The sequence below is a fragment of the Hypanus sabinus genome, chromosome 6 (assembly GCF_030144855.1).
Source record: "Hypanus sabinus isolate sHypSab1 chromosome 6, sHypSab1.hap1, whole genome shotgun sequence".
Taxonomy (NCBI): domain Eukaryota; kingdom Metazoa; phylum Chordata; class Chondrichthyes; order Myliobatiformes; family Dasyatidae; genus Hypanus; species Hypanus sabinus.
Window position 1 is genome coordinate 118729422 of NC_082711.1, and position 23292 is coordinate 118752713.

At 43.8% G+C, this 23292-nt stretch overlaps 1 protein-coding gene across 1 annotated transcript in view; it reads right to left on the reverse strand.

The window, feature by feature from the left end:
* Positions 1-21081, reverse strand: part of LOC132395786 (SLAM family member 5-like) — an 88687-nt gene extending 67606 nt beyond the window's left edge. The window contains exon 1 of the mRNA XM_059972825.1: positions 20986-21081. Within this exon, the coding sequence (XP_059828808.1) occupies positions 20986-21031 (46 nt within the window). The 5' untranslated portion in view covers positions 21032-21081. The remainder of the gene's footprint in view (positions 1-20985) is intronic.
* Between the last annotated feature and the right edge of the window lie 2211 nt (positions 21082-23292).

Sequence of the window (23292 nt, forward strand, 5' to 3'; positions counted from 1 at the left end):
ATGAGGATTGGGGGGGGTGGGAGATGGACTTTCCTCAGCCTTCGCAGAAAGTAGAGACGCTGCTTGGCTTTCTTTGCTATGGAGCTGGTGTTGAGGGACCAGGTGAGATTCTCCGCCAGATGAACACCAAATTTGGTGATCTTAACTATCTCTACCGAGGAGCCGTCGATGTTCAGTGGGGAGTGGTCGCTCCGTGCCCTCCTGAAGTCAACAACCATCTCTTTTGTTTTGTTCAAAGTAAGGGACTTAAAGGGCATCCTTGTCGAGTGCCACGTTTAAGGCTAAAAGACTGGGATTGCTGAGAGTTGGTCAAAACAGAAACAGTGGGACATAAATATAGCAGATATATATTTATATAGCAATATAAATTTGTTGGATCTTTACCTTTTTTAGCTAAAAGAATAATACATGCCTCATTAAATGATAGTGACAATTTACCATGTTTAAATGAATCAGATAGAACTAAAATTAACTGAGATGAAAGTAGTGAAGAAAATGATTTATAAAATTCTGCAGAAAACCCATCAGGTCCAGGAGATTTACCCAACTGCAGTGCAGACATGGCAGTGGATATTTCTTCTAGTAATAAAGGTTCATTGAGGTATACTTTAAAGTCAGAGGAGAGCAAAGGAATATTCAAACTATTTAAAAAATGGTCAACAGAAATATTATCATTTAAAGATTCGGAGGTGTAAAGTGGAGTATCATTCTTAAAATGTATCACTAATTTCAGAATGATTCGAAGTAATATTCCCATTTCCCATTCGCATTTTTGTAATATGTTGTTTAGCTTTCGAGCGTCTCAGTTGGTTAACTAAGATCTTGCCAGGTTTATCACCATGAATATAAAATCGGCTCTTGCTTTCAAGAAGTTGACGTTGAACTGGTTGAGTGGAAATAAGGTCAAATTTAGTTTGAAGTTCTACCCGCTTCTTGTACAGTTCCAGATTTTAGTCAGGGGTGGGGCTCTGATCCCTTTGGTTTCATTGTGGGAAGATTTGGAGAGTTGTTCACTACCCTTCAACAGCCCAGGAGTGTGACAGGCTGACCATAAAGTTGCTGTTGTGAGATTCCCAGTGATGGGGAAAATGCTCTTTGTGTGGTGCAAGGCAGCCATCATCCTGCTGTCTGAATGGAGTCATTACCAGTTTTAACAATCTCAATGTGTTCTCTCCCTCCTTAACGCAGATCATAGAATCATTGCCCAGCTTTCCAATAGTCTGGCTTCCCCCTCATCTGGCTTCATCTATCAGCTTTTCAGGTTGTACTCCTTCACTTCCCTCTACCAACTTACTCTGACTTCTTCGCCCGTTCTCTCCAGTCCCGATGACCAAGATCTCACTCGGACAGCGACCTGTTCACAGTTTACTGTTCAGGGTTCAATGGCTGAGAAGGCATTGGAGCAGCGCATTGTGGAGTGTGTAGGGTGCGGCAGAGCACTTAAGAAGATGCGACCATCCAATGCAGCCAAGGAAGATGCCAGATGTAATGATTCTTTGTGCCACTGGATCCTGACTTCTGAGGCCGAGAGAGTGGGATCGTCTCTGTGCAAGGCTCTTCCACTTTAATATCTTTCACGCACTGGTTACATTGTGCAAAAGGTCAGCTTGTGTCACAGTGAGATCAGCGCCAGGCTCAAGAATGGAGATTCCCCAGTTCAATCCAGTGACAGGCCGCCCCCGAGCGTGCTCTCCATCCATGCTGGGTTGATGTCGAACTCACAACTTGGTCTCGTAAAAAACATACTGCCACCCTGCACAATGTAGTCTTCCTCAGACCCCGAGAGATAACCGTATTCATTTACTGTTCACCTGTTCACTGTTTACCTGTTTATTATATTGTTTACCTGTGCTGTGCTCTACATGCACATATAATTACATTTTATTAACTTATTAATGGTAATATTTTGTTTTACGCACTGTGTGTGAGTGTCAGGGTCCGTTCCGGTCCGGAATCCACGTTCTGGATCTCGATCCGGTCCGAGTGCTCTGGACTCCGGGTCTTGCAGCTGTCCCTCCTGGCCCCTTTGAGCCTGTTAAGATCATCCCGGATCAAAGATGCACACCTGTGGCTAATTTGGCTGCAGGTGTTTATAAGGGGCCGTGGGACAGAGACTGGGTGGGTGGTTGTTTTGTTCTGCATTTGTCTGTTCTGTACCTGGACTGTCAGCTCTGAATCCTGTCTGTGTCCTGTTCTGCCCTGGTTGCTGGCCTGGCCTATCCTGTATATGCTCTATCTGGTTGGCCTTGTTCCCCTGCTTCTCTCCTGTGTGCTGGTTCTGCTGTTCTGCCTTATTCTACTTGCTTGCACTGCCATGCTGTTGGTTGCCTTTCCCAATTTACCAATGTACGCGGTGGATCACTGTAGTTCTGCTGCTTTCCCTGGACCCAGCTTCTTACCTGTTGCCTCTGTCGGATGGGTCTGGCCATATTACCGCTGCCCAACAGGGGCTCTGCCCCTTCCTACCCGTTGCCTCTGTCGGGCAGGTCCGGCTGGACTGCTGATGCCTGGTGGGGGTTCTGCTCCTTCCACCTATTGCTCCCTAAGGGTTGTGACCTGCACCTGCCCAGGTGTCTGTGACTGGCCCAGGCCTCTGTGTTTTCTGCCTGGGAGGTGGCCCTGCCCGGGATCTATACGGCCCGCCCTAGGGACTCCTACCCTTTCCTCCCCTCATTTGCCATGGATTGTGCCCCACACCTGCCCAGGTATCCGTGACTGACCCAGGCCTCTGTGCTCCCGCCTGAGAGGCAGCCCTGCCCGGGAACCCTGCGGCCTGCCATGAGGGCAGGTCTCTCGAAATAATAATCTAGAGGAATTTAAAGTTGCTGACCCCCCTCTGCCTCTGATCCTCCCATGAGGACTGGATCCTGGACCTCTGGATTTCTCCTCCTGAGGTCAATAATCAGCTCGTGGGTCTTGCTGATATTGAGTGAGAGGTTGTTGTTATGGCACCAACCAGCCAGATTTTCAATCTCCCTCCTGTATGTTGATTTGTCATCACCTTTGATTCCCCCTATAACAGCGGTGTCGTAAACAAACTTGAACATACAGTTTAGCCACACCATCACAAGTGTAAGGCAAGTAGAGCAGAGGTCTAAGCACACAGCCTGAGGTGAACCTGAGCTAATGGAGATTTTGGAGGAGGGGGTGTTTCTAATCTGATCTGACTAGGGTCTGCAAGTGAGGTAACCGAGGATCAAATTATAATCAAGGAGGTATTGAGGCCAAGGTTTTGAAGCTTACTAATTAGTTTTCAGTGGACAATGCTATTGAATGTCAAGCTGCAGTCGATAAAGAGCATCCTTTTTTTTTTACTAATTTTTTAGTGGAACACCAACAAATTACATTCAATACAACCAATTACCAATTACATTTTGACTATTTAACCCAGCCACCCCCCAACCTTCCTCACCATCCCCCCTCTACCCCCTCCCCTCCACCCACCAACTGCATAGTAGTGCATACACAGACAAAGCATTCCTATTTTAACAAAAGATCTTTTTAGTTAGATATCAAATATGTCCACATTAAGATTGTGTTTGGTCGTGCATCATTTACTCTTGCTGATGGAAGTTCCAAGTAAGAAATGTCTATAAAGCTCTGAAGCCAGTGAATATATGAAATATCATGGGGAGGTTTCCAAAGCCGGACTACAATCTTCTTAGCTGCAGTCAGACCTGCCAGCCAGACTTTGCATGTTTTTTCCGTAAGGGAAAGGTGAGTCAGCATTTAGAAGATGTACAGTGGGGTCCATTGGTAATTGTACCCCCATTAGTTCTGTAAGAGTACTGATAATCTTCCCCCACAAACCAAAACCCCTGGACATTCCCATACAACATGTATAAAAGAGCCAATGGTTCCGTGGGGGCAAAATGAGCAATATGGGTCAGAAACCAGTTCCATATGATGTCTAATTCTTGGTGTTAGATATGCTCCATGACAAAATTTCAAGTCTATATACCGATGATTTGGGTTTTTCGAAGCACCGGCAGCAATATCCCAAATCCCATCCCAGTCTAAGTCTTGTCCCAATTCAGATATGTCCCTATCCCAGGCTTTCATTCCTGATGTGGGCATATAATTCTGTGAGTTTAATTTATCATAGATATATGACACTATCTGTTTTGGAGCACCCTGTATCCAACTTAAAATGGGATGGTCCTTTAAATCTGACCTCAGGGAACCCCGTAGGCTTTACAAGCTGATCTCACTCTAAAGTAGAAAAGAGAGTGTTTATCAATATTATATCAAGATCAGTTCTTGAAAGCTAAGGATAGTACTTGCCCCATTAATATCTTGAAGAGTAGCAATACCTTTATCTTCCCAAGTTCTGTTAGTGAATGGTTCCCCCCCCCCAGATAGAAAATGATTATTGTTCCATAATGGAGATGACTTGCACCATAAGCTTTTAAATTTTAGGAATTTTTCTGCTGCTCTAAACACTTGTAGCACATGAGTTAAAATTGGACCGTAATATAAATCACATTTTTTGGTAGAAAAATTCTTTCTGTAAGGAAAAAGTCCTTCAACCTTATTGGTGCTATTAGCTCTTGTTCTATATTTTTCCATCATGAAACTTTATCCTCCTCCATCCAATAGCTAAGACTTTTTAGTACAAATGCCCAGTGATACAATTTAAAATTTGGACATGCCAATCCCCTATCTGACTTTTTGAATTGTAGAGTTGACCACTTTATATTGGGTCGTTTACCGTTCCAAACATAGCATTGTAGTAAGGAGTCCAATTTTTGCCAATATCCTGCTGGAGGTGCAAGTGGGATCATTGAGCTGATAAAATTAATGCGGGGTAAAATGTTCATTTTAACGACTGATATACGGGCTGGGACTGATGCTGGCAGGTGTCTCCATCTTCTACTTTTTTCAAAATTAAAGAGTAATTTGTTTTATCCACAAATGATAGGGAAGTATTAACTTTAATACTCAAGTACCGGACCTCATTTGTAACCATGATTTGGGGAGGGAGAGACACTTTACTTTTATCCATATTAATCAGCTTCATTGCTGATTTTGACAAATTACCTTTGTATCCTGAAAGAAATCCAAATTGCTCCGGTGTTTTTAAATCATAGGGGAGAGTTTGTTGAACATTTGCCATATAAACTATATAAACTAGCGTAAAGTGATAGTGAATGTGAAATTGTACCTATTGTAATAGGGGAGATCTGCGGAGAGTTTCTCTGTGCAAGTAGTTCAATAGATATAGTGAAAACTAAAGGGGTCAAAGGGTCCCCTTGTCGTGTCCCCCATCCTATGTCAAATAACTCTGAGAAACCTCCTCCTACACATACCCGGGCTGAAGGATTAGCATACAATGTTTGAATCATATTAATAAATTTATCACCAAACTTAAATTCTTTAAGAACTCTCCAAAGATATGGCCATTCAAGACAAAAGAATGCTTTTTCAGCAGGTGGAATTTTATGTGTTGCACTCAGTATTTGTAAGAGCCGGCGAATATTATCAGATGCGAGATGCCCCTTGATAATGCCCGTCTAATCTGGGTTAATTATTTTCCCAACTACTGTCTCAAGTCTACTGGCTAAGACTTTGGAAAATATCTTGAGGTCGGCATTTATCAAGGAGATTGGATGGTAATTGACACACTCCAAGGGGTCCTTACCGGACTTGGGTATAACTGTGATCAGGGCTGTGTTTAGATCTCTATGGAAAGTGCCATTTCCAAAAGCATAATTTAATGTTTCTAACCATACTGATCCAAGAATATCCCAAAGTGCTAGGTAAAGTTCCACAGGTATGCCATCTATACCTGGCATACAGCATCTATTTGTAGCTTTGACTGCTTTCAGTAGCTCATCCAGTGTAATAAGAGAGTCTAGAGTTTTGGTGTCCTCTAATGACAACGTAGGGAGGTCTAATCCACTAAAAAAAATCGGTGAAGTCATTCTCAGAAGGAACTGAGCCACTTGTATACAATTCTTTAATTCTTGAATGTCTCATTTATTTCCTCTGTTGAAGATACTACTCCACGTTTAGCACACCTAATCGCTGGTGTAGCCCTTTTAGCTTCCTGTTGTTTGAGCGTTAGTGCCAAAAGATGGTTCGGTCTGCTGCCTTCTGCATAACACGTATGTTTGGTTATATGGATTATATATTCTGCCCTGCTTCTTAATAAATCATTTAATTCTGCTTGTTTTGTTTTGAGCTTGTTTCCTTTTGTTATGGTGTATCTCCTTTTGAGATCATTTTTGAAAACCTTACATTGTCCTTCTAGGGTGGAAATTTTTTGAAGCCAGCTTTTTTGTAGATGGGCACTGAACCATATGGCGTTATTCTGTAAGAAACCATTGATGGAGGCCCAAATCACTGTCACAGCTGAGACACTATTTTTATTTAAATTCATAAATTCTGTCAGTTTTGTTCTCAGTTGTGATAGAAATTTGTCATTTTTTAGAAGGGTGGAGTTAAACCTCCACCTAGTAGCCTTATTTATAATTTTGCCATAATTAAAAGTAGATATGACTGGGTTGTGATCAGATAAATGTCTGGGCAAAAATTCTATTGAGTGTACTAAAGGCAGCAGACCAGAGGATACAAGAATGTAATCTATCCGAGAGAAAGTTTTATGTCTTGTGGAGAAGAAGGTATAGTCTTCAGCAGATGAATTATACACCCTCCACATATCAATTAAATTTAAATCCGTTAGAAAAAGATTAAGTGGTTTGGAAGCAGATTCTTGAGAGCTTGATATAGTTGAGGAAGATTTATCGAGGTTAATGTTTACCAAAGCATTCATGTCCGAACCAACATATAGTTGGTAGTCACTTATCTTCAGTAATTGTGAGGTAATTGAGGGAAAAAATTCAACCTCGAAAATAGCTGGGGCATATAGGCTAATGAATGCAACTTTTTTACCCTGAATGGATGTACAGCAAAAAGCTAGACGTCCTTTATTGTCCTTTCAATTGCTACATTAATATTACGTCTCATTAATACCATAACTCCTTTGGTACGAGTACCATCAGCTGATGCCACAACGGGTTTATAAAAGCGGTTTTGAACCCTGGGAATGTCATTAGGTTTAAGATATGTTTCCTGTAACAGTGCGATATCTATTTTCTTCCTGCGTAAGAAACCTAAAACATTTGAACGTTTGTAGAGAGAGTTTAATCCTCTAACATTAAATGATAGAATAGTAAGATTTTCTAATTTATCAGTGTTGCTCATCTTCCCCTGGCTCTGTTGTTGTAAGTCGGTGGTGGAGCCCTGAGTTACCCCCTTCCCATCCCCCCCTCCCATCACCCCTCATATTCAACCCTTTACTTTGTAACATCTGTGAGTGTCACTTAGCAATGTCAAACACCGAACACTGACATTAACCGCCCCCCTCTAGCAACAACAAATTAGAAAGGTAAAGCAGTTCTCATAGACAATCATATCAAAGAGAAAAGAAAAAAAACCTGGACAAACCCGTTAACCTATATAATTAAAACCATTTCCTTCTCAAATATAGTATAACACATTATCAGGACCCCAACAGCTCTCTCGCGAGAAACTGTCACTTTAACAGATGGTCGCTTGGCGATGGCTCCAGTGCCGTCTTATCCGGTGCCCAGTGTTATGAATGTACCACAGTTCTGAGGGACCGAAGGGGCGGGAGCAGCCCCCTCCTTCCGGAGAATCGTAAGAGCACTATTAATTCGGGTCTCGGACCCAGGCAAATGAGAGACAATGTAATGGTTTTGGCCATGGCTCTTAGAGACACCTGTGCTAAGGGCATGACCCTGCTACGTGACAGCTACCACGGATATGGACACCCTCGGGCAATGTGGGGGTGGGGATTGCATCACCCTACTTTGATGGACATCTACAACTCTGCAAGTCAAGATAAAAGGGGACTGCAGAAGGCGGTACCCCAGCGACGCACCAGAAGGACTCGATCGCCCAACGTTCCCGTGATAGCTGGAAGCCAGTCAAAAGCCACGTAACTTCTCTGCCTGGGGAGCGGGTGGCTGATAATACCGAGAAGGACTTCAAACTAACAACGGGGAAACAAAGCTCCCCTGATTCAAAGGAGTTGCTTCATCAAAGACCCGGGCAAGTTTTGTCGTTTCTCCTCACTCTCTCTGAAACACGTGAAACCCAGCGATTCCCCAAAAAGACTGAAGCCTGCAGACTTCTGAGTGACTTTTATATTTCCAACGGACAATATATTATCCCCTAGACAACAGTTGAGATTATTTCTTAATGATGATTATTGCTATACCCGCGCTTTAGATTGAGTTTTGCCGATGTATATGTTCTGAATGTTTGTATTAACCTTACTTTTGTGCCCCCCTTTATGAATAAAACCGTTCGAAAATAGTGCCATCAGACTCCAATGGACCTCTCTATCTTTGCTGGTGAGTTATCCAGTTACGGGATATGTAACACCAGGAACGTAAACAAGACTACTGGAGACTTAATGTTCTAAGTTATTCAGAACAAACTGCTGTTTTTCAGCTTCATTCTTGATGAAGTATGACAATTGGGGATATTGAATATCACCTTAAAACTCTGACCTGCAATACTCAGAAACAAATTGGCCCCTTAATTAACTAAATACAAAAATGCAATGAATGACTTTCCAGTAAAAGTATAACCAGAGAACGTCACACCTAGAATTTGCCCGTGCCTGTTAGACTGCGCATACAGGCTAGTCCAAGCTCTTAATACAGTTCCATCTCCTCCTGAGGGGCATGTGGACTTTGCCCATGGTGTTCTTCCATATCTCCCAGCACCGATAATTTCAGAACTTCTTTTGTTTCCTTTGCCGAGTTAAACGACATCTTCATGCCCTTGATGTTCACTTTCAAAATCGCCAGGTATAAGAGAAATGAGTTGATGCCCTTCTATCGAAGCTTAGCATGGATCTCCTTGTACCCCTGCCATTCCTGCATCATGCCGGGGCTGTAGTCGGCGAAGAACTGCAGCTGGGTGCCATCAGGGAGAGTAGGTTTGGCTTTCCTTGCACCCTCCAGGATAGCCTGCCGGTCGGTGTACCGTAGAAGCTTAAAAATCTTGGTACGCAGTCTTGAGGTGTTGTTGGAGAAGATCCTATGTGCTCTATCGATCTCCAATGGAGGGCTGTGGGAGTTCTTGAGCGCTGGAGTCCAATTAGGCAGCATCTCCTGGAGGTAACCTCTTCGATCGTCGCCATCAGTGCCTGTCGGTAGGTTGACCAGCCGCACATTGTTTCTCCTGGATCTGTCCTCCAAGTTGTTTAGGTTCTTCCTTATCTTAGTCACCTCCGCGAGACAGGAGTTAGTAACTTTCTCATTCTTGTGTAAGCAAACCTGAATGTTGTTTATTTTGTTGAAGACCATGCTAAATTTTTTAGCATAGATGTCCGCTTGCTCCTTTAACGACCGGAGAATGTTACCATTCTCTGCCATATGCATCTGTATGGGGTCGAGAGCCTTTTCCAGCAACTCCTTTAGCATGTGGGCTACGTTTCTTGCAGCGATTCCATCTCCGTTGCCATTGTTTGCTTAATTAGCAAAGCTATTTCCTCAGATGAATCGCTAGCTTGGTGTCGTCTGCTGGTATCTTGTTTCCTGGTTGAGTTTGAATTTTTGAGGCCATGTCTTTAGTAAGAGCTTTCTCCAACTCAACCTTGTATTAAGACTGTCTATGAGCCCTGAAGAACTTGAAAAAGGAGGGTTTTATGTCAGCGTTCAGTGCCATGTTGCCATCTTGCCTCATGCCTCACTGGAAGTCCCTCGATAAAGAACATCGTGATATATGTAGTTTTGCTGTCCAGGTGTTCCAGGATTGAGTGAAGAGCCAATGCGATGGCATCTGCTGTGGACCTGTTGCTCCGGTAGGCAAACTGGAGCAGATTCAAGTCACTTCTCTGGCACAAGCTGATATGTTTCAACACAAACCTCTCAAAACACTTCATCACAGTGGATGTAAGTGCTACTGGACGATAACCACTGAGGCAGGTTACCTTCTTAGGCACTGATATAATCGAACCCTGTTAGAAGCAGGTGGGTACCTCAGACTATCGAAGTGAGAGTTTAAAGGTCTCAGTGAACACTCCAAACAGCTGATCAGCACAGGTCTTTAGTACTTGGCCAGCTACCCTGTCTGAGCAAGATGCTTTTTGTGAATCCCCCTCCTGAAGGCTGCTCACATGTTGGCCTCAGAGATTACAGGATCATTTGGGTCTGTGGAAGTTTGTGATAATTCCTCCCAGTTTTTAAGGACAAAGTGAGCATAGAAGACATTGATTTCATCTGGAGCGAAGCCCTGTTGTCGCCTATGTCGCTTGATTTAACGTAATAAGCAGTGATGGTATCCGAGCCCTGCCACAACTGTCGAGCATTCTTCGTTTAGTCTAGAATTGCCACTTCACCCATGAGATTACTTTCCGCAAATTGCACTTAGATCTCCTGTAACCTTCATGGTCACCAGCTGTGAACGTGTCCAATCTGGCCCTCAGCAGACTGTAGATCTCACGGTTCATTCAGGGCTTCTGGTTGGGAAAGATTCTGAGTGATTTTGTGGGGACACACTCAAAGTCTGTGACGATCATGGTGTAGTCATCCTGATCCACAGCTGAGTCCTTGAACACGGCCCAGCCCACTGACTCGAAGCAATCTCTTAGCCACTCCTCTACCTCCCATGACCACCCTTTGTTGTGCTAATCTCCAGAGTTTTACTCTTTAGACTCTGCCTGTGTGCAAGAGGGTGAAGGACAGTCAAGTGATCTGATTTACTGAGATGTGGTCTGGCCATGGAAGAGTAGACATATGACAGTGGTCTTATGTGTTGCGACCTCTGATGCTACAGGTGATATGCTGTTGGTATTTGGACAGGGTTTTCTTCAAGCAAGCCTGCTTGTAGTCCCTGACTATGATTTGAAATGTTTTGGGACAGACTGTTCCTCATTTGGAGACAGTATCATGCAGTATTGTTGATAGTCGGCCGCTGGTTGTATATCAACTGCGGTCAGGATTATGGAGAACTTGCTTGGTAAATAAGATGGATGGCATTTAACCATCAGGTGTTTAAGGTCAGGGGAACACGAGTTCAACAAAGCCACCACATTGGAGCACCACTGCAAGTTTGTAATGGAACAGACATGCCTTTTCTGAATCAGCAGTTTTGTCTATCCTGTGAATCGAGAAGCCCTCGGGTCTGATCACCATATCTGGTGTGCTGGTAGTAAGCCATGTTACGTTCAAACAGAGAACTCAACAGTCTCACACTTCTCTCTAATACAACACCCTTGCCCTCAGATCCTCAGTTTTGTTCTCCAGCCACTGCACATTTGCTAACAAAATGCTGGGTAGAGGGGCCTCATCCCTTTGTGTTTCAGCCTGGCTTGGAGACACCCCCTCCTGCCTCGTTTCCAGCCATGGTGATGAACATTTATCAGCATAAAGGTGCCATACCTGCTTGTTCGGGAGCTAAGTCTGCCAAGCCCTTTATCAGATCACAATTATTTATTTATAGATTTATAGATTTCATAAACTATATTGTATTTCTTTATTTTCCTGAGAAAGCAAATCTCAAGGCAGGTATACTGTGACCTGTATATCCTTTGATAATAAATTTACTTTGAACTTTTGGATCAAAATAGATCACTGAGGGGGTAGCTGTGCACCAGAGGAGACAGGAAAGACCATCACTCTCCCTGGGCACTGTCAAGGGAGCCTCAAAGTTCAAATAAGTTTATCAACTCTGAATTGATTCCACAACTTCGGAGGTATGTCACCAAATACTTTGAGATTCATCTTCTTTCAGACATTCATAGTAGAATAAAGAAATTCAATAAACTCAGTCTGAAGCTATAACACAAAGACTGAGAGACAATGTGCAAAAGATGACAAACGGCACAAATAAAAATAATAGTGGTAATAATAAATAATAATGTTCCGAGCAAGAGTCATAGAGTCCTTTTGGAAGTTTGTCCCTAGGTAATGAAATCAGTTCAGAATTAAAGTTCAAAGAAATACACTTATTATCAAAGTATGTACAAATTATCCAACCTTGAGATTTGTCTGCTGGTCTTTGACAGCCACAAAGCATGAAACCCGAATAACCCAATTAAGCAAAAGACCAACACCCAATGCAGAGAGAGAAAAGAAACACAAATCCTGCAAACAATAAAGGCAAGCAAGACCATTCCAAATCAACCCAGCCACAGACCTGGACGTTTGTTCTGATGAAAGGTCTCGGACTGAAACATCGACCGTTTACTCTTGTCTATAGATGCAGCTTTTGCCTTCTCTGCCGATTTTCTCATCCATACACCCAGAGGTCAGAGCAGCCAGAGCAGGCCCAAAGCCTCAGCCTCGGTTCATCACACAGCGGGGAAAATTACTTGCAGATACAAAACTTGGAGCAGACAAGGCAGTTTCACAGCCTCAGAACTGCCAAGAGAGGAGCAAATGTTGTGAAAGAGCAAGAGAAATCAGCCTGACACTGCTTCTGGTCCCAACATTCTGCCTTTTAACAGAGAAACATAGAAAACCTACAAAACAGTACAAGCCCTTCAGCCCACAAAGCTGTGCTGAACATGTCCTTGCCATAGGAGTTACCTTGGGCTGCCCATAGCCCTCTATTTTCCTAAGCTCCATTTACCCATCCAGGAGTCTCTTGAAATACCCTATCATTTCCACCGCCACCACCATTGCCAGCAGCCCATTCCACACACTCACCACTCTCTGAGTAAAAAACATACCCCTGACATCTCCTCTGTACCTACTTCCTTAAAACTGTGCCCTCTCTTGCTAGCCCTGAGAAAAAGCCTCTGACTAAACACACGATCAATCCCTCTCATCAACTTATACACCTCCATCAGGTTACCTCTCATCCTCCGTTCACTCAACCTATTCTCATAGGTCATGCTCTCCAATCCAGGCAATGTCCTTATAAATCTCCTCTGCACCCTTTCTATAGTTTCCACATCCGTAGTGTAGTGAGATGACCAGAACTGAGCACAGTACTCCAAGTGGGGTCTTACCAGGGTCCTATATAGCTGCAACATTACCTCTCGGCTCCTAAACCTAATCACATGATTGACGAAGGCCAATAAACCGTATGCCTTCTTAACCACAGAGTCAAGCTGTACAGCTGCTTTGAGCATCGTATGGACTCGGACCCCAAATCCCTCTGATCCTCCACACTGCCAAGAGTTTTACCATTAATGCTGTATCCTGCCATCGTACTTGACTTACCAATATGATCCACTTCACACTTATCTGAGTTGAACTCCATCTGCCACTTCTCAGCCCAATTTTGCATCCTATCAATGTCCCACTGTAACCTCTGACAGCCCTCTACACTATCCACAACACATCCAACATTTGTGTCATCAGCAAATTTATTAACCCATCCCTCCACTTCCTCATCCACGTCATTTATAAAAATTACAAAGAGTTGGGGTCCCAGAACAGATCCCTGAGAAACACCACAGGTCACCTACCTCCATGCAGAATATGACCCGTCTACAACTACTCTTTGCCTTCTGTGGGCAAGCCAGTTCTGGATCCACAAAGCAATGTCCCCTTGGATCCCATGCCTCCTTACTTTCTCAATAAACCTTGCATGGGGTACCTTGTCAAATGCCTTGCTGAAATCCATATGCACTACATCAACTGCTCTAACTTCATCAATGTGATTAATCACATCTTCAGAAAATTCAATCAGGCTTGTAAAACATGACCTGCTTTTGACAAAGCCACGCTGACTATTCCTAATCATATAATGCCTCTCCAAATGTTCATAAAACCTGCCTCTCAGGATTTTCTCCATCAATTTACCAATGACTAAGGTAAGACTGTCAGGTCTATAATTTGCTGGTCTATCTCTACTCCCTTTCTTGAATAAAGGAACAACATCCGCAACCCTCCCAAACCTCCGGAACCTCTCCTATCTCCATTGATGATGCAAAGATCATCGCCAGAGGCTCAGTAATCTCCTTCCTCACCTCCCACAGTAGCCTGGGGTACATCTCATCCAGTCCCAGTGACTTATCCAACTTGATACTTTCCAAAAGCTCCAGCACATCCTCTTTCTTAATATCTACATGCTCAAGCTTTTCAGTCCACTATAAGTCATCCCTACAATTGCCAAGATCCTTTTCCATAGTGAATACTGAAGCAAAGTATTCATTAAGTACCTCTGCTATCTCCTCTGTTTCCAAACACACACTGTCACACTTGATTGGTCCTATTCTTTCGCATCATATCCTCTTGCTCTTCACATACTTATACTTTGTAGAATGCCTTGGAGTTTTCCTTAATTCTGCCTGCCAAGGCCTTCTCATTACCCCTTCTAGCTTTCCTAATTCCATTTTGAAGCTCCTTCCCGCTAGCTTTATAATTTTCTAGATCTCATTACCTAGTCTTTTGAACCTTTCATAAACTTTCTTTTCTTCTTGACTAGATGTTTGTACATCATGGTTCCTGTACCCTACTATCCTTTCTCTGTCTCAGTGGAATGTACCTGTGCAGAACTCCACCAAAATACCCCCTGAATATTTGCCAAATTTCTTCCGTACATTTCCTTGAGAACATCTGTTCCCAATTTATGCTTCCAATTTCCTGCCTGATAGCCTCATAATTCCCGTTATTCCAATTAAACAATTTCCTACTTGTCTGTTCCTATCTCTCTCCAATGCTCTGGTAAAGGAGACAGAATTATGAATACTATCTTCAAAATGCTCTCCCACTGAGAGATCTGACACCTGACCAGGTTCATTTCACAATACCAGATCAAGTACGGTCTCTCCTCTTGTAGGCTTATCTATATATTGTGTCAAGAAACCTTCCTGAACACACCTAACAAACTCCACCCCATCTAAACCCCTTGCTCTAGGGAGATGCTAATCGATATTTGGGAAATTAAAATCTCCCACCATGACAACCCTGCTATTATTACACCTCTCTAGAATCTGTCTCCCTATCTGCTCTTCGGTCTCTGTTACTATTGGGTGTTCTATAAAAAACACCCAGTAGAGCTATTGACCCCTTCTTGTTTCTAACTTCCATCCACAGAGACTCTGTAGACAATCCCTCCATGACTTCCTCCTTTTCTGCAGCCATAACACTATCTCTGATCAACAGTGCCACGCCCTCACATCCTTTGCTTTCCTTCCTCTCCTTTCTGAAACATCTAAAATCGGCACTTGAAGTAACCATTCCTGCCCCTGAGCCATACATGTCTCTGTAATGGCCACAACATCATAGCTCCAAGTACTGATCCTCACTCTAAGCTCATCTGCTTTGTTCATGATACTCCTCGCATTAAAATAGACACATCTCATAACATTGGTTTGAGCGAGTCCCTTCTCTATCACCTGCCTATCCTCCCTCTCACACTGTCTCCAAGCTTTCTCTATTTGTGAGCCAACCGCTTCTTCCTCTGTCACTTCAGTTCAATTCCCACCCCCCCAGCAGTTCTTGCTTAAACTTTCCCAAAAGCCTTAGCAAATCTCCCCGCCAGGATATTGGTCCCCCTGGGATTCAAGTGCAACCCGTCCTTTTTACACAGGTCATACCTGTCCCAAAAGTGGTCCCAATGATCCAGAAATCTTCCCCCTGCTCCAATCCTTCAGCCATACATTTACCCTCCACCTCACTCTTTTCCTATCCTCACTGTTGCGTGGCACAGGCAGTAATCCTGAGATTACTACCTTTGAGGTCCTGCTTCTCAACTTCCTTCCTAACTCCCTGTATTCTGCTTTCAGTCTATCTGTGTCAGTGTTTAAATTGTCAAAACACTGGATGGTGCCGCACACTAGGGCCTGAGCCTGTAGCCCACTGCCCAAACTGTGGCTGTTCTCCACCTCTCCAAATTGTCTCAGTGTTTAGAATGGCCCAATCTCACCCCCGGTCTAGGTGGACAGGCTCCAAAACTCCTCTGCACCAACTCCTCTCCAACACGCTCACTCCAGCTCCATCTTGATCATGCCTCAATCTCACTTCTAATCGAACATGCCACGCTCTGACTTTGCACCATACCCGCACAGCTCAACCCTCGAGTCAGCCTCATCTTTGCTCACCTCTTCATGGTTTGTGGTGATAGTACACCACAGAAAAAGTGCTATTAATAAAGTATTTAGACATATTTCTTGCCTTACGAACCACCATTAACCTGGCCTTTAGTGATGTTCAGTACTCAGAAGGTTGGGTAATAACTATTTCTAAACCTGGCGGTGTTGGGCCTGAGGCTCCTGTATCGCCTTCCCGACAGTAGCAGTGAGACGAGAGCATGGCCTCTATGGTGGGGTCATTGATGATGGATGATCTTCCTGTGGCATTGTTATGATCGCAGCCCCCTCCTTCTTGAGACTCGCAAGATCACTGTTAACTCGGGTCTTGGACTCAGGAAATGAGAGAGAAGCCTCAAGGTTTAAGGAATGTGGCCTGGCCCCTCAGCAAGACAAAGCCACGGAAAACGGCCATTGTCTCTTGGAGACACCTTTGTGGAATGGGGACTGGACTACGTGCAAGCCCTCAGGGCAACGTGGGCTGAGTGACGGGGAGGGATTGCATCATCCCAACCTGACCGACATCTGAGACCCCGTTAGTAAGGATAAAAGGGGGGCTGCAGTGGGCAGTTCCCCAGCGACGCACCAGAAGGACACACCATCGCTCATCGCTCCCGTGCTAGCGGGAAGCCATTCAAAGCCACGTGCGTTCCGTTCTCCTTTGCCTGGGGAGCGGGTGGCTGATAACACCGAAAAGGACTTCGAACTAACAACGGGGAACCAACGTTCCCGATTCAATGGATTTGCTTCATAAACGACTGGGCAAGTTTCTTTTCTCACAAATCTCTCTTTCCAACAAGTGAAACCCAGCGGTCCCCAAAAGGCTGAAGCCTGCAGACTTCTGAGTGACTCTTATATTTCCAACGGGCAATATATTATCCCCTAGACAAACGATAGAATGATTTCTTAATGATGATTATTACTATACCCGCACTTTAGATTGAGTATTGACGACATATATTATCTGAAATGTTTGTATTAACCTTACTTTTGTGCCTCTTTATAAATAAAGACTTTTAAAAATAGTACCATCAGACTTCAACGGACCTCTCTATCTTTGCTGGTAAGTGATCCAGTTACGGGATACGTAACACAGCCCTCCCCTCCGTGTAGTTGTGCTCAGTGATGGGAAGAGCTTTGCCTGTGATGATCTGGGCTGTGTCCACCACTTTCTTGTAGACTTTTCTGTCCCTGGGTATCAGTGTTTCCATACCAAGCCTGGCCAAGCTTCAGAAAACGAAGGCAAGTGTTGCCACCCACTAGGGTGATGGACGGGACCTCTCCACCAGGGCTGAGCTCTCGGGGCATCTGTACTGTGTAACCTGTTGGTCTTTTTGAGTTCACTCCTTTTTGCTGATGAGATCAGGGTGAATCTGATGGATTTTGCTGGGCAAGAGGAGAGTGGTCAGGTGTGTGAGTAAACCCAGGTAGTGACTCCATCTTCAAAACCTGCAGAGCATCGTCTCGGGTGAAGCAATTTATATTTTCCATCAGTGCACTGCCTTATGAGATAACACACACCTCTGAGGGGGTTGGCATGGCTTTTACTGGGACATTTTCCACAAAGTCTGGCACTCTGACATCTTAATTAAAGCTTTATTTCCTCTATTTGTCTCTATTTGCTGAGGAGGCTGAGGTCCTTTAACATCTGCCAGACGATGCTAAGAATGATCTACAAGTCTGTGGTGGCCAGTGCTATCATGTTTGGTGTTGTGTGCTGAGGCAGCAGGCTGAGGGTAGCAGACACCAACAGAATCAACAAGCTCATTCGTAAGGCCAGTGATGTTGTGGGGGTGGAACTGCACTCTCTGACGGTGGTGTCTGAAAAGAGGATGCTGTCCAAGTTGCATGCCATCTTGGACAAAGTCTCCCATCCACTCCATAATGTACTGCTTAGGCACAGGAGTACATTCAGCCAGAGACTCATTCCACCATGATGTAACACTGAGTGTCATAGGAAGTCATTCCTGCCTGTGGCCATCAAACTTTACAACTCCTCCTTCGGAGTGTCAGACACCCTGAGCCAATAGGCTGGTCCTGGACTTATTTCCACTTGGCATGATTAACTTATCATTTATTTATTTATTTGTTTATTTATGGTTTTATATTGCTATATTTCTACACTATCCTTGGTTGGTGTGGCAGTACCGAAACCCAGCTTCCCTCGGGATCAATAAAGTATGTCTGTCTGTTATTTTGTCTCCTTTTATAATAAGGTTACTTTAGGAAAAAATAAATGCACAAAGAGAAAGGCTGGAGTAGAGGCCAAGGGAAGTGAAGCATAGTTGCTTCTGACTAAGACCATAACACCACATTGCAGCAGAAGTAGGCCATTTGGCCCATCGAGTCAGCACTGTCATTCCATCATGGCTGATTTACTTTCCCTCTCAACCCTATTTTCCTGTCTTCTCCCCTTAGCCTTTGATGCCCTGACTCATCGAGAACCTACCAACCTCCACTTCGAATATAATCAATGACTTGGCCTCCACAGCCGTCTGTGCCAGTGCATTCCACAGATTCACCACCTCTGACTAAAGAAATTCCTCCTTAGATCTATTCCAAAAGGATGTCCCTCTATTCGGAGGCCATGCTCTCTGGTCCTAGACTTCCAAACTACAGGAAACATCCTTTCCACGTCCAATCCATCTAGGCCTTACCAGGTTTCAAGGAGATCCCCCTCATTATCCTAAACTCCAGAGAGAACAGGCATAGAGACATCAATCGTTGCTCATATGTTAACCCATTAATTCCCAGAATCATTCTTATAATCTACTCTGGGTCCAACATTTTGATGAAACTGCGAAGAAAACACAACAGCGACTGTGTTTCATTAGGACTTTAGGTAGGTTTGATATGTCAACAAAAACATTCGAAAATTTCTACAAAGAGCATTCTAACTGGCTGTACCACTGTCTGGGATGAGGGGGTGGCTACTGTACAGGATCGAAGTAAACTGGAGAGAGCTGTCAACTTTGTCAGATCCATTATGTGCTCTAGGCTCCATAATATCCAGGATATCCACAAGGAGCAGTGCCTCAAAAAGGTGGCATCCATCATTCAGGACCCCAACCTCCAGGACTTCTCATTGTTACTGTCAGAAAGGGGGTATGGGAGCCTGAAGGCACAAATTCAATCATTCAAGTAGTTTCTTCCTCTCTGCCATCAGATTTCTGAACGAACTTTGAATCCATGAACACTATCTCAATACTATTTTATTTTTATCTTTGCACTACATAATTAATTTAATTATTTAATATATATGTACCGTAATTCACATTTTTCTCTATTATTACTTATTGCATTATACTGCTACTGCAAAGTCAACAAATTTCATGACATATGACAGTGATGTTAAACCTGCTTCTGACTCTCTCCAGTGCCAGAACATGTTTTCCTAGATAAGGGGTTCAAAACAGCTCACAACACTCCAGTCTGAGCAACGCTTCATAAACCCTCAGCATTACATGCTTGCTGTTATCTTCATGTCCTGTTGAAATGAATACGAATGTTGCATTTGCTTTCCTTACATAGGAACTCCAAACTCCCTTTGCACTTCAGATTTTTGAATTTTCTCTCTGTTTAGAAAACAGAGTCAGGAAGTGTATGGTCATGTGCTTTGGTAGAAGGAATAAATTGTACACTGTTTTCTGCAGGGTGTCTGGCAGATGGAATATTGTTGGGAAGTGTATGGTCATGCGCTTTGGTAGAAGGAAAAAAAGTAGACACTGTATTCCATCTGCCACTTCTTTGCCTATTCCCCTAGTCTGTCAAAGACCTTCTGCAACCATCCCTGCTTCCTCAACACTACCTGCCCCTCCCGTACCTTTGTATTGTCCTCAAACTTGCCCAGAAGTCCATCAATTCCATCATCCAAGTCAATGAAAAGAAGTGGTGCAAACAGAAACCCCTGCAGAGCACTACTACTCTCCAGCAGCCAGCCAGAAAAAGCTCTCCGATGAGGGGAGATTTGATAGAGGTATACAAAACTATGAGGAGTATCGTGTAAATGCAAGCAGACTCTTTTGACTGAGTTGGGTGGGTGGAACTTGAATTCATGGGTTCAGAATGAAAACTGAACATCAGGACGAGCTTCTTCACTCAGAGGATGGTGAGGGTGTGGAACAAGCTGCCGGATGAACTGGTGGATGTGTGTTCCATTTCAAAATTTAAGAGAAATTTGTGTAAGTACATGAATGGGACAGGAATGTTTGAGTTTTGTTTTAATGGAATAACAGGTTAGCATGGTCTGGATGGGCTGAAGGGTCTGTCTTTAGGCTGATGTGTTCCTTGAGACTATGCCTCTCTGAAATCCAAATAGATCAATTAAAACATCCTGAAATAAATGTGATATCCCCTCCCTCTCTCTGGGAGGAGTTTCTCCCTCATGTCTCCAGACTGAAGGGATGGACAGGGAAGCAGGTGCTGGAGTCTAAGAGTTGGTGGGTCTGACTGCCCCGAACTTCTATGAAAGGCGAGGAAAATGTCAGGATGTGATAAGCACGGCATCAAACAGTGACAGGATGTGGTTAGAGGGTCACAGCATGAGAACAGCAATATGTGCAGCAGAAACAAGTATACGGGAGGGGGAGGGAGACAGAAGGACTTGCATGAAGAAAATGATAGACATGATGAAGGACCAAAAAAATAATAAAAGAGCTAAATGAGACCAAAAGGAAGACAAGGATATTGAGGGTGAAAGTGTGTGGATAGACGGAGGTATTGAGAGAGAGAGAGAGAGAGAGAGAGAGAGAGACTTGTGGAGGTAGACCGAGATCAAGGCAGTTCAACAGAAGCTGAGGAAGTCAAAGGCTGAAGGTAAAAATTGGAAGTGCGCATGTTCTGAGAAAGGGTTTGAATCAGCGGATCAGGATGTGACCACGATAAATGTTTTCACGCACTGAAAACCTGATCACATCAAAATGTTCTGTAACCAGAGATGAAACATTGAAATCTGACCTTACCGAGAAAGATCGCCAATACAAAAGCACAGTTCCAGGACGTCCCCATCTTCAAGCTTGTCTGGTGAGTTCGATGGCCTTGTGACTGTCACAGGAGGAAGTAGAGCAGGAACTGAACATGTCATCATGAGACGAGAAGTACGTATGTGACGAAAGTATCATACTGGGCCCACCCAGTTCCCTTATCTGACTCAAGTTTTAACTTTCAAATTTTGAACTACTAGCACCCTCCTCACTGACAAGGCTGATTCCACTGTGGTTTGCAAAACCGATAACAATGCCCTGCCCTTCCCTTCCCTGATAGTCACCCACTTATCTAACTCCTGCAGCCTCGTAGGTCCTATCTGTCTCCTGCTCACTTTCCCTAAAAAGCTGTAGATCATCAAGCCACAGCTCCAGATCCATAACACAGTCTCTCAGGAGCTGCCCTGTTGCCTTTTTATGGGACACTGGAAGATTCCGAACCACCATCAACACCACTAGTGAAATACATGGTAAAATTATCCCAGTTGGATTCACGGGACATTCACAAGTGGGACATGTGGTTGTACCATTGGAAGTTAGAATAGCAGACGTAGCACTGGAACATTCAGTAGTGTTGGTGGAATTAACCAGGGAGCAGGAACATATACTGGGGAGTGGTTACGTGGTCAAAGTGGGGCTTTACTTTGATCCAGTTAACTGTATCATTTGGCAGATGCCAACTGGCATGAACAACATACACCACATGTAGATCCCAGTTGGAGAATATCAGGATAGAGTATGCACAATGGGTGAAATGTGGACAAAACCAGAGGAGATGAGCAATGATCAGAAGGTGCAGCAAATAGTTGCACAGAACCCACGGGCATTTGCAAGGCACAAGCATGACTGTGGAAAGATGGCTGACAGTGTGTGCATACAAGGTCCAGACCCCAAACCACAGAAGCAATATAGGTTTCCCAAAAAAGCAGAGGAAGATGTCGGTAAGGTAATACAGAGTTTGGTACAACAAGGGGGTCTGAGGCCAGCAGCCTCCACTAATAACTCACCAATATGGCCAGTGAGGAAACCAGATGGTAGTTGGAGACTGACAATAGATTATCAACAGGTGAATAAATTTAACAGCCCCAACTATAGCAACTAACCCAGAGACAGTGGTCAAACAGAATGGAAGAGCGCATAAATAGATTTAGACATAAATATTGGATTTTAGTCTATTCCACTCAAACCAAAGTTTGCATTTACCTTTCCGGGACAGCAGTATACATGGTCTGCCCTACAATGGGGGTTCCATAATTCCTCATCATTGTGTCACCAACGATTAGGAGAAGGGTAAAACAATTTTCAAAAACCGAGTGATTGGTCCAATATGTAAATAATCTGCTCCTGCAGGCTGAAACCAAGCAGGAACATTATCAGCTATTGACAGAACTGTTGCAATTAATACGTGCATTGGGACTAAAGGTAAACCCTAAAAAACTACAGGTGATGAAACAAGAAGCTAGTTATTTAGGAATGATCTTGTCACCAGGAAAAAGGGAGATTGATAAACAAAGAATAGAATCGGTTATGAAACTGCTTATTCCCCGAGACCTGAAAGGGCTGTGGTCCTTTCTGGGGCTGGTAGGATACTGTAGAGATCACATTGATGGATTTTCCACTAAGGCAGCTCCTTTAATGGAGTTGCTGAAACAGAACGTGGTGTGGGAATGGAAACCGGGTCACACCCAGGTCATCACAGACCAGAAACAAGCAATTGCCACTGCGCCTGCATTAAAAACCCCAAATCCGAATGACCCATTCTCATTGAAAGTGGCTACAACTGATACCACCCTCTCAGCAGTGCTCTTACAGGAAACACGTGGGAAGATAAGACCAGTAGCATATGCATCACACATGCTCCCACCAGTAGAACAGGGGTATACTGTGTGTGAGAAACACTTGTTAGCGGTTTTCTGGGTGGTATGACATTTCACCTACATAGTGGGACTTAATCCACTTACAATACTGACAGAACACACCCCCAAACAAATACTGTTAGATGGAAGGATTAAAAATGGTTCAGTAAACCGAAGGAGAATTGCTAGGTGGACATTGCTGTTGCAAAGGAGACATATTAGTGTAAAGCAAGTAAACACTACTTGGGCGATAACCTGGTGTAACAAGGAAGTGAACATGAGTGTCACGTTCTGACAGCAAATGATCCCAAGGGTCTATTTATATCAAAACAAAAAAGAGGGGCTGGAAGCAGATCAGATAAAGTAATGACTGAGAACACAGACACAAAGGAAAAAGAAAAACCTTATTTTAAAATTTTTGTTGATGGTC